Source organism: Patiria miniata, unplaced genomic scaffold, assembly GCF_015706575.1.
Source record: "Patiria miniata isolate m_02_andy unplaced genomic scaffold, ASM1570657v1 HiC_scaffold_14, whole genome shotgun sequence".
NCBI lineage: Eukaryota > Metazoa > Echinodermata > Asteroidea > Valvatida > Asterinidae > Patiria > Patiria miniata.
In genome coordinates, this window is record NW_024037052.1 from 444,583 (window position 1) to 457,690 (window position 13,108).

At 39.3% G+C, this 13,108-nt stretch overlaps 1 protein-coding gene across 1 annotated transcript; it reads left to right on the top strand.

Annotated features, from left to right (window-relative positions):
• Positions 1-214: 214 nt before the first annotated feature.
• Positions 215-12,928, top strand: LOC119721832 (coiled-coil domain-containing protein 77-like; the record flags this gene model as incomplete). The annotated part of the gene is made up of 4 exons (XM_038191784.1): positions 215-399; positions 5,846-6,065; positions 9,456-9,608; positions 10,581-12,928. Coding segments are annotated over 4 exons (705 nt in total), but the record flags the coding sequence as incomplete, so codon positions are not given.
• Between the last annotated feature and the right edge of the window lie 180 nt (positions 12,929-13,108).

Consider the following 13,108-nt stretch of genomic DNA (forward strand, 5'->3'; position numbering starts at 1 on the left):
TGTAGTTACTCCCCTGAGAAGTGAGTTTAGTTACATACGTTATCCCAGTAAAGTTGCTTCAATCACGATAATTGATCAGATCATCTCCAAAAGGGTGGTTTCTTTTGTCCGAGTCTGTGCCAGCAGGTTGATCCTGTTACCATCCATCAATATTTTCCAATCCTCATTTCAGTCCAACAGCGCCCAGCCCAAAGCTGTCCATCCTGATTCAGACCAGCAGCAGGCAGAGCCAGAGAGTCTGTTGCTACAGGTTGAAGCTCTACAATCTCAGATGAAGGAACAAGCTGAGCTATCTAGAGAGCAGACGGAAGCCTTGCTGGAGGATCGTAGGGTCAGGATGGAAGAGATGCAGACTGTGATTGAGAGAGATCGCTCCAAGATTCACTCCCTCAATGAAAAGTAGGAACTCCCTTCATTGATTCCTTATAATCTTAAATGAACTTGACAAAGGTGCCCAGTGGCATAGCTAATGATAGGGGAGGAGGATGAGGGGCATGGACCCCTCTGCTCAAAGACTGCCTCCTACTAGAAACTGAGGTCCCTTTAGGGCCCTCCAGCAACTTGGACCCCAGTTACATCCTTGAAGGTACCAATAAAGATAAATGCACATGTGTGCAGTTTGGACAACGGGCAGGGGTTTCAAATAGATTATATTACCTGGTGTTTGTGTTGTTGCATGAATTGGCAAAACATTTCTAAATATGTGGAGTGCCCTGGCCTCATGGTCTGGAGCATTGAACTCGTTGTCTGCGGGTAATTCTACAGGTTGTGGGTTCGAGTCCAGCCTGGGGTTATGGTGCATGTTCCCTTTGGCAAGACACTTTGTCACTCATTGCTTCGCCCCACCCAGGAGTAAATGGGTACCTGTGAGAACAGAGATCGCAATTGTGATTGATTTTAGCTACCTTGCGTCGAAATGACTACACCGAGCTGTATGGGCTTTATTCAGGAGTCGACTATATTAAATTGAAAGCGAGGTAAAATCTTCATATTTGGAACTTGCAAAGAGAAATTAAAGCAGTGACATAAAATTAATTACAAATTAATACCAGTCTGCTTTAATGAAAATTTAAATTTGTTGTTAAACATACCCTAATGTTTTTAAGCCACATTTAAAATAAAAATTGAAAGTGAGGCTAGAATGCAAAAATAGTCTGGCACCATCCTATTCAATAGTTTATAAAATACTGTCAGGGAACATGACTAAAATGACTTCCTCGTGAATAAAAATCCATATTCCACAGGAAGCTGAGATTGTATTTGCAATGTTTCATTGGCCCAATGATCAGGGGTAATAATAATGTAAAGCACTTTGATCTTAGTTATTTTAGAAACCACAGTCTTTCCACACTAGTATATTGGCAACACATCTTGCCAAAATAACATGGAGGCATATGCAGTGTGTGCTTGCTGAAATTACATGAGTCAATTGACTAATAAAACCAAATTAGGTTTTGTCCATCACCGATGTATAAACACTGTATTCTCAGTGTGTTTCCTCCCGAGTGAAAGTTGGAAAAAAATCACTCCGGTGGGACTCGAACCCACGACCTCCTGCTTTCTATTGCAGATGTCTTACCATCTTATGAATAGTTAATGTAGTACCCGCTGCTATGTACATCAGATTCGAACCAGCCAACTGATCCCGTTAGCTCGGTGGTCAAGTGGTAAGACATCTGCACTAGAAAGCAGGAGGTCATGGGTTCGACCGGAGTGATTTTTTTCAACTTTAGGGAATGACAGCCTAAAGCATCCTGTAAAATCGTGGCTCCTGGTGTGCTGACATTTAAAAAAAAAAAATGGTATTTTTCCAACGCTGGTCGGCCGACCAGCAATGGAGAAAACTGTTTTTTTTTTAAAACTACTCCTAATTTTTCATAATTAGTTATTCTGTGTTTTCTGTGCAATTGATTACACACCTTTGAAGGGGTACAAGCCTACTAGACTGCCTCTCTGATCTTACAATCCCCCAAAGTCTATAAATTCTCCGTTTCATCTTAAATGGGGTCTGTGAACCAGACTACAAGAACATGAATGGTTTTCTTGGTTTTTCCAACATCTACAAGCCCAAAACGTGAAACAAGTCATTTTAACAATATTTGCTAAAACATACTAATCCTCCAAATCCATTTATTTCTGATTATTGCAGCAAAAGCAAATGTTGTACATGCCCTTTAACAATATTTTTTATAGCACACTAATCCCCCAGATGCACTTATTTTGAACATTGCAGCAAAAGCAAATGTTGTACATTCCCTAACAAGTTCAACAGTTTGGCTGTTACTTGTAAATGGAAAATCAATTGATGACAATACAAAAAATTGATTTGTCTGAGTACGTCCGGTGTTTTGAGCCAATTTCTACTACAGCAACAAAGTTGGATGAATAATTTCTTCTTTGACTCATCAAAGTAACTAGTGACTAACTGATATGTTTTATCAGAATTAAAATCTACCCCGTGATTATAACTACAATTACATACACTGTTGAATTGCCCAAAATGTACGTCTGACACTGCGGAACTGCCCCCATTTGAACATTATTAAGAGTAAACCTAGTCAAGTTCCCTTGTATTGGGTATTTTAAGTGTCAACAGTTCTTCAAGTTGTCCTAAATGTCTCATCCTTTTCCAAACAAGCAAACAACTCAAGGAATGCCATGGATAAGCCAGTTCGGTATTTCAACTGCTTATGTGCACAACGATATGGGTCACCGGTCATTCGGGATAGTAGAACGATCAAAGGTGCATGAATGCGGGTGCGCGACGCTTGTGTGTAAATTACCACCAGAGTGGTCGTGCGCGTAACATCGCCTAACATCGTGTCAGCAATGTTATCCCAAATGACCTCAGGTCATTGAAATACAGAACTGGTTTATTACAATGAATTACAGTCGGGCATTAGAAGACTTTTGACCCAACTTTGAACATTGCATTTTATTCTGGCAAACAATTATATATCTGCACACACTGTCCATCAGATTTCAAAGGTATATGAAGGTGTAACCTGTAATTTCCAAGACGTCTCATGTTTTCTTCTTACTTGCCTGTCTGGTTTTTTTTTCTCCAGAGGGTGAAATATTGGGTTTAAAAGCCGAAGTGCCAAGCAGACCACAGAACAACAGAACACGGAGGAATGCACAACACAGAGTTACTGCTAACACAAAAGGTAGGTAGAGATTACATACCGGTATGGTTGAGGCAAAGGGTGGTTGATAAAACATTGCAAAGCCAACACTCCTCAGATCTCATACCAACCATATCAGGCCCATTTTTAGTATTTGTTGGTCAGATAAACTAGTGGATCATAGTATTAATACAATGTATGTCAAATCAGGTTTTGCCCTTCATTGATGTATAAACACTGAATACTCAGTGTGTTACCTCCTGAGTAAAAGTTGGAAAAAATCACTCGGTTGGGACTCGAACCCACAACCTCCTGCTTTCTAGTGCAGATGTTTTACCACTTGACCACTGAGCTAATGGGATCGGTTGGCTGGCTCGAATCTGATGTATTGGTACATGGCAGTGGGCATCGCATTAACTATTTATAAGGTCTATGGGATTTTAAGTTTTGTTTAAGCATTAATATGGTTAAGGTTTGTGACTCATGATCAGAGGGTCAGGGGTCCGAATCTAGTTGCCGGTTATATGTGTGTCCTTGGGCAAGCCACTTCACCCCCACTTGCCTCTCTCCACCCAGGAGTATAAATGGGTACCGATATTAGCTGGGAAGTAACCTGCAATGGACTGGCATCCTATCCAGGGGGGATAAAAAAATATCCTCGGTCGTTTCATGCCTTTGAAACCAGAGATGTATTGGCTAATGACAGACTTTACTTACTTTCATAGTATTAATAGTAAATATATATATCTGTTGCAGCTTTTGGTAGGTGTGTTGATAATTCCTTGATCAGCTGATGAAATTACCTGTAGTTACTCCCCTGAGAAGTGAGTTTAGTTACATACGTTATCCCAGTAAAGTTGCTTCAATCACGATAATTGATCAGATCATCTCCAAAATGGTGGTTTCTTTTGTCCGAGTCTGTACCAGCAGGTTGATCCTGTTACCATCCATCAATATTTTCCAATCCTCATTTCAGTCCAACAGCGCCCAGCCCAAAGCTGTCCATCCTGATTCAGACCAGCAGCAGGCAGAGCCAGAGAGTCTGTTGCTACAGATTGAAGCTCTACAATCTCAGATGAAGGAACAAGCTGAGCTATCTAGAGAGCAGACGGAGCCTTGCTGGAGGATCGTAGGGTCAGGATGGAAGAGATGCAGACTGTGATTGAGAGAGATCGCTCCAAGATTCACTCCCTCAATGAAAAGTAGGAACTCCCTTCATTGATTCCTTATAATCTTAAATGAACTTGACAAAGGTGCCCAGTGGCATAGCTAATGATAGGGGAGGAGGATGAGGGGCATGGACCCCTCTGCTCAAAGACTGCCTCCTACTAGAAACTGAGGTCCCTTTAGGGCCCTCCAGCAACTTGGACCCCAGTTACATCCTTGAAGGTACCAATAAAGATAAATGCACATGTGTGCAGTTTGGACAACGGGCAGGGGTTTCAAATAGATTATATTACCTGGTGTTTGTGTTGTTGCATGAATTGGCAAAACATTTCTAAATATGTGGAGTGCCCTGGTCTCATTCTACAGGTTGTGGGTTCGAGTCCAGCCTGGGGTTATGGTGCATGTTCCCTTTGGCAAGACACTTTGTCACTCATTGCTTCGCCCCACCCAGGAATAAATGGGTACCTGTGAGAACAGAGATCGCAATTGTGATTGATTTTAGCTACCTTGCGTCGAAATGACTACACCGAGCTGTATGGGCTTTATTCAGGAGTCGACTATATTAAATTGAAAGCGAGGTAAAATCTTCATATTTGGAACTTGCAAAGAGAAATTAAAGCAGTGACATAAAATTAATTACAAATTAATACCAGTCTGCTTTAATGAAAATTTAAATTTGTTGTTAAACATACCCTAATGTTTTTAAGCCACATTTAAAATAAAAATTGAAAGTGAGGCTAGAATGCAAAAATAGTCTGGCACCATCCTATTCAATAGTTTATAAAATACTGTCAGGGAACATGACTAAAATGACTTTCTCGTGAATAAAAATCCATATTCCACAGGAAGCTGAGATTGTATTTGCAATGTTTCATTGGCCCAATGATCAGGGGTAATAATAATGTAAAGCACTTTGATCTTAGTTATTTTAGAAACCACAGTCTTTCCACACTAGTATGTTGGCAACACATCTTGCCAAAATAACATGGAGGCATATGCAGTGTGTGCTTGCTGAAATTACATGAGTCAATTGACTAATAAAACCAAATTAGGTTTTGTCCATCACCGATGTATAAACACTGTATTCTCAGTGTGTTTCCTCCCGAGTGAAAGTTGGAAAAAAATCACTCCGGTGGGACTCGAACCCACGACCTCCTGCTTTCTATTGCAGATGTCTTACCATCTTATGAATAGTTAATGTAGTACCCGCTGCTATGTACATCAGATTCGAACCAGCCAACTGATCCCGTTAGCTCGGTGGTCAAGTGGTAAGACATCTGCACTAGAAAGCAGGAGGGTCATGGGTTTGACCGGAGTGATTTTTTTCAACTTTCACTCGGGAGGTAACACAGAGAGTATACAGTGTTTATATGTCGGTGAAGGGCAAAACCTAATTTGATTTACATCACCCCGACGCAAAATGAAATGAAATCTTATGAATGACTAATAAGACACTTACCGTTCTTTAAACAAAAGTAGAATGTGTATCCTTTATTCAGCTACCTTGTTCAACCATCATACATCACTTGTCATGGACATTCTTCTGTTAATAGGTTACATCGTACACAGCAGATGTTGTATGACAGCACTAAGGACTATCTAGAGCTGAAGTATGAAGGACGATCTCAGGAGCGAGTCTGGATGGCAGAGAAGGACCGTCTACTACAGGAGCTGGATCGATGTAAGGAACAACTAGATGTCTCCAAAGATGACGTCTTAGTCATCTCAGATCATGCACTGGAAGAGAGACAAACACAGAACTTGGAAATTGAGGTGGGCATTATAGAGAAGCTTCCTGCACAAAGAAATCATTTCAAGTTAAATACAATACAATAATGATCATTTTCAAGCAAATTCGTTTGAATTGCTTTAAAAAAAGAACTAACTTTTCCATTCAGAAATCATTTTTTTTCTCAAAAGTTAGCAAAACAAAAGAATCTTGTTACAAAGTCACAACTGAATGGCCCCCTCAAAAGCTGCAATCAAACTATTGGGGTAATCGCACATAAGGAGCATTTTGGACTTTGGCAGATCTACTTTATTCAGTGTTGTACAAATGATACTGAATGATTGCAACGTGGTGGTTTTAGTCTGACGATCTCTTCCATGCAAAATCTTGAGGAAGGCGAGGAGAGCATAGAAGACAAATTTCACCGGCAGTTGTTGTACGAAAAAGACGGCAGGCCTAATGCCAAACTTTTTCCAGTTCCACCTACCATGCGTTAGTGGACTTGTTGTCTTGGACTTTTTCCTTGACTTTCTCCGTGTCTCAAGTAAGATGTGAATTTCTTTAATTACGAGTCAGAAACTCCAACCCTAATTCGGGCTTTTTAATCTTATGGAAACACTGAACATTTTTCACATCGTAAAATTTCATTTGGATCTACATGTACATGTAAAAGAAAAAAAGGAGGCGATGTCCAGAAATTGAACACGAAGTTTATTGTACATATAGTACGTATGTGTACTTGCGGCGCAGCCCAGATTTCGGACACAGAATTTTGGCCGGCCTATTTTCAGATTTTTTCCCCATAGGCCAGTTTCATCCCTGTATGGTCTGTGACTTGAAACATAGATGAGTTTGTGAACAGAACGGGACAAAAAAAACACAGAACCGGGCCTGCGGATCTCGATTTCAAATAAAAGTTGCTGAATCATGTTGCTGAATCATGTTTTGAATTGGGCCTGAATTGAGACACATTCTCATTGAGCCGATTGCAGCTACGCGGTGTCATGCACTGATACGATGAATTAAGGCAACTGCGCGCACGTTTGCATCGTGTCAACGCTTGTGCGTGCTTCGCCAAATAAAAAAGCGAACTACTAACAGAAATTTCCAACGATGCGTCTGAAGACCTTCTTTTGTTGATTTCTTCAAAACGACAGCATGTCAGAAAGAATAATTTCAGAGAGAATTTAGTACTGTCAACCAACCAAGTATGTTTTTCAACGATAATTACATCAGTTACTTTTTGGATAGCTGCAAATGATGGACTGTAGCTTAAAATGACTAGAGACTTAACTTACTGTACAGAATGTACACTGCTGGGTGCGTCCATTTTTGTGCACAAACCTATGGAGAGCTCAGAATTTTTTACTGCTTTTGGGCAATTCCACGGTAACGGAAGGACGTTTTCGCTCATTAAACAAAATTTCAAATGTGCCTATCACAGCCACTGTTATTAGTTACAGCAAGCAAATGTCACAATGGTATTGCTATAATGCTACCTTCAATTTCCACACTTTTGGGGGGCATGCATACCTCTCGTTAATGAATTATGAATATTAATGAGGTCGGTAACGGAAGGACGGTAAAACGGACGAGGGTTTTCCAACTTACACGCGTTTTGCATAAACTCTGTGAATTTTATGGGGCAATTATATTTCAAAGGTAGGAAATGGAATCCCTGCGGCTTTATCTATACTATACCACCTTTCATTTGACTTTAAGTGTTTCGGTGATATAATTACAATGTCTTAAGTGGATTATAATTTGGTAGCGGAAGGACGGTAACGGAAGGACAAAAGGTTTACTCAATTATAGCATGAATAAAATGTGAATTTACACTAATTATACAAGTGAAATAAATTGCTGAAATGTGTAACTGAATGTGAAATCAACAATATGCAGACCTGGCATAAATAATTATACCCAAGAAACTATTGAGATAAAGATAGAAGCCTGCTAATTAATGATAACAAATGAAAAATGAAAACAACCAAAAACACATAATTCACGAACACAAGACAACTACAGAAATGGACTTCAAACCCATCACCTTAATCCTTAAAAGTTTTAAATACACAGTATTTGAGCACTTGAGTATATTTGTTACATGTTCACCAACAACTTTTAATAATAACACCAGTAGGTTCAGTGGTTTACCTAAAGGGTGGGGGGGGGGGGGCAGGGGCGACCAGCTTACATGTACATTAAAAACATCTACAGGTAGAACTGATGGCTTCAGAATCATTGTGCTTTAAAAAATGTTTTAGGTGTTGCTTTTAATTGAACTCTAAATTCAGTGTTTGAAATCAAATTTTAATGATTTAGAGTATTAACAATAATTATCTTATAAACATCCAGCCTGAAGTTGTTAACTTAATTTGTCAAAAATTGCACCTCACATGTCTTACACATGTAAATTGTATGAAAGTGCCCAATAGCACTGGTACTTTCTGCCATCTCATTTTTTACTTAATTTGCTTCTGGAATGGCTTCACAGAAATTGTATCTTTCTCTATTGTCCATGAATGGTGATAGCAGCAACTTAATGATTTGATTTTCTGCAACAACTCCATACATGTATGAGTACCGGTACATTGTCATACATGTACATTGTACATGTACATGTTATACATATGCCTGTGCCATCCTTTGTAATGAACACCTTGCCCTGCTCATACCAGCTTTGTGAAGGTGGGTCACATGAATGTCCTTTCAATGCGCATTATACATGCATGTAGTTGCAGTGATTTTCATTTTTCAAACATGAGCACAAATGTCGTTACATTTGATAAAAATAACATTTGTCCTTCCGTTACCGTCCTTCCGTTACCAATTTGGTAACGGAAGGACGGGATTTAATTAATTGTAATTAAAAAACGATACGTACAGCAGTGTCAGTTATAATGTCATATTGAAGGCCTACCTAAACTTGCTTTGCACAATAACTTTCATTGCATTCATACTGCAAGTTTTGAAAATAAATTAAAAATATGTATTTTTTCGGTAACGGAAGGACATTTTCGAAGGCTGAAATATTAGAAGTCACTGAAGCGAAACAAATTACGCAAAACGTAAAAAAAAAGGTCCAGTCAGTTTTTCATGACCTATACTTACTTATGACAGAAACTGATGGCATGAGTACATATTTGTGTGTGTGTATTGGTAGAATACTGTCATATCACTATTTATCACATTTTTAGGATTAAAACAGGATTATTATGTAATCCTATTTTGTTGGTACCAAAATGTATCAAAAATAGAATTCCGACTTCAAATTCCCTTCAGTGGATTGTTCTGATTGCTATCGAAAAGTGAACAAAATAAACTCTGATATTCAAACAGTACCAACTGCTCATGCAAAGTTTAAGCCATTTCTGATCTATTGCCGAAACCTGTTTCTAGTACCATTCATTCTTGTGGTTATTTATCCACAGGATAAGACGGAAAAGCTTGCTAAGCGTTTACACCTGATGAACCAGCGGTATGAGGCCATGGAGAAGCGACGGAATCTGGAGATAGAAGGTTTCAAGAATGATACCCGAATCTTGAGAAACCAACTCAAGGATGTTGAGAAGCAACTCTACAAGGTGGAGTATTGTCTGTTCATGTCAGTCATGTTGTTAGTTTGCATTTGTCCGTTGCTGTTTTCTACTTTCCTATGTTGGTCAGCTATAGTGCAGTTCATGCAGATCGTGGTGCGGACACTGCGAACAAGTACCCCAAAGGCTGGGTCATGCTTAGCCCCATATGTGGCCATTTTACTGGACTACCTCCATAAATAAAGGCCACACTTCCACCATGTACAAAAACATGTCGAACTTTTATATTTGTTTTATATAACTGACACATAGATCCTTGTCATTTGATATTTGAACTTTTATTTCAATATAAAATTGGTTGAAAATGTATTTTTCTCTTCCAAACCACCCCTTCACGAAAATGTTTGAACCCAACGCTGGCTACGTGCAATGCTAAACGCGCACACCAGCATGCATTTGCATACAACTGCGTCATGGAACAAGAATGATCCTAACTGTTCAATAGTATTTCCCATTCCCCATAGGCGAATGGGACTTTTTGAGCCCCGGCGTGAATGGGAGCAATAACGAATGCCACATGATGTGAGTTCCACCAATCAAATGACAACGATCTGTATGTCGATTATATAAAGTAAAATGGTGCATTCCATGAAACGTGCTCTTGACTAAATCAAGAAGCAGATTCTGTTAGTGAGATGTTATGTCATCTTAGTCCATAATGATGTTGTCACTGAAATCAAGATTGCAAGGACATCATTGCAGGGATGTAGTCGAGTCCATCACTAGTCCCTGCAAGTCCACCACAAGTCCTCCAACACCAATTTAACTCACAAGCTATTCAAATGAGCTTTGACAAAGGCATCCAGTGTATCTTGTGCCTGGACTTGTGATGGACTCACGAATTACTTGTGTCTGGACTTGTGGTGGACTTGTGAATGGAATCAACTACATCCCTAGCCCTGGATCATTGTCAGTGCTTTGTAATGTAAACCCTTCTTGTTTTGTTGCCATGCTGAACAGGTGACAGTGGGTGTTGGGGAAGATGGTGATATGTTCATGCTGCATAATATTCATCAGACAGCTAAGAGATCAAAGAAGATGCAGAGTGAGCTACTTCAACTCAAGGCTCTGATCTATGGCGTGGAAACAGACCTCAGGAATCTCTAGTAATACACACAATCACCCCTCACTGTGTCTCCACATTTGATCAAATGACTTATAACTTTGGGAAGCCTCATTCTCTGTTTGAAGATGCATAGGATCTTGTGATATTTGTGCCTTTTGGGTTTTTTTTTTTGAAGCAAAAACAAAATTGCTCCAAATCTTAAGTTAGATCCATAACAACTTACCTGTTGAAGTTATAGCTGAGTGGATACTGTACATCTTGAGAATACAGGGAAACCTTATCAAACTTTCAATCAAATTGGACATAGGACTTCGTTGCTATTGTCTTTCCCACCAAGGCCTATGCATAAACATTTTATTGTGCCAAGTGAATAGAAAAAGTGAACCTTTTTGCCACCCTGGGTCAAAAATCTGATATTCACAAGAACAGTGCATGTATGTCTGATGTTATTAATAATTGACTTGTCTGACAACTTAAGATTAGAAACAGTTGGAGGAGATCCTATAAATCCACCGATGCTAGCATGCTGATAGTTCAGCTGCTGTATTCGCTGTTCTTGTGAACGATTTCAAACATTTAGAGAAAAAGGCTCCTTTTTGTTCATGTGCTACGTGAGAACTGATGTCACTTTGTCACTTTAGTACGAATGGCCGGTTGTTCTGCGTAGAATAGTAACAGTACTAACATAACAATGCCCACATGTACAGTTACTTTGGTTACTTAAAACTGGAGAGAGTTTGTTGTATTTGTTATCTCACAGGAACCTTGACATGAAAAGGCTCCATTATATTGTGGGGGCAATGTATACTGCCAAAATAGTCAATGTTTTGAAATTGAATCTGTTTAAAATGGAGGCAATAACTACTGAAATTGCATGCCAGTATGTTCAGATGTTATTGAAGTAATGCTTGTGCAGCTCACATATGGGTTTACTGCGCACAGCAAAGACTTCTCAAATGCGATACTTTGGGTACACTATGGTAAGGCCCAAGGAGGACACAAAGTGGACATCGCTTTTCTGCTGTCAGAAGAGCAGATAACAGAAGTATGGCCATTTTCCGACAATACATTTTTCATTTTGTAACTTTGTGATGTGGAAGCTCTTTAAGGGGGAACGCCTAAAAAACCCTGTTAACCTACACTCAAAGAAAAATGAAACGGTGCTTATTTTTCTCAGAAGCACCGTTTCATTTTCCTTTTAACCAAAAGCAGAATACAAATGGTAGTTACCAAAGGTTCGTTTTGCTTTTCTGGTTCTAAGAAATGAGAAAAGCAAAAAACAAAAATATACATTTTGGGTAGCACAAAAGCAGGAAATGGAAACGTCAGAAACGGTTTGATCTGATTTTTGAACAAGAGAAAAGCAGATGTCCACTTTTTCTCCCTCCAGCAAGGGAGGAAAAGCAAAATCTGCATTTCAGGTAGCATAAAAGCACTACAGTGGATTTTATTAAACAGTAAATTCTGCATTTATGGTAGCACAAAGGCGGGAAAGCAGAACAAAATGAACCATTCAAAAAATACTCAATCTGCTATTCTGACAGCAGAAACGCAGATGTCCACGTTTTGTCCTCGATGACTACATGAACAGTCCTGTTCATTTCAGAATGGTAAATAGTGCCCTCTTCTCACCATCTAGTTTGCAAGTTGTCCTTCAATACCCATTTGTTGTTCCAAACATTTGTGTCAAGCTTGTTATTCCAATTAACTATGCACAAAAAGTACATGTATTGGGGTCATGTCCTGCATGTTGTTCTAATGTAGGAGAGATGTACAAAGTAGTGTATGCAATGAAGTCACATGTATTCTACCATACAATCTTATATTGGTGTCCAATATCAATAGGTCTCATTCAAATGACGTCATTTCCTACAGACCAGCCACATGCATCAACATTTTGAGCATCAACTGAATAACGCACATCGGCTGTGTCGTATTTCAAACACATTTCAAGCAAGAAGCGCGTGTGTTTGGAACATTTTTAACACTGCGCAATGCGTGCTTGATTGCGTAAAATAAGCAATCAAGAGATGACCGTCATTGAGTGAGCCCTATTGATATGCTTGGCAGTAAGGATTGAACAGAGAGATTATTTTATGCAACTGTTAATATCTTTTGGAATTTTTGCAGTGAAATACTTTTTAAAATAAGTTGGCTATTTTAAGGACTTTATTTTTATGGTGAAGGATTTTGGAATTAAATGTAGAATATTAAAAGGATCTATGCAAGCTTTCAGAACAAATTTGTGATTGGCATTCAAGCGCTTTATTTTGTGTGTTCCATGAGTGTGAGTGGGTTTAACAATTCATCTTCCAGCACACTTCATGCACAGTTACGTGCACGCTGTCGTCACGTTTCAGCTTTCATCTACCACATACGTACGTGCAGCAAGCGTCTTGCGTTGTGTGGTGCAGTGTGGCCC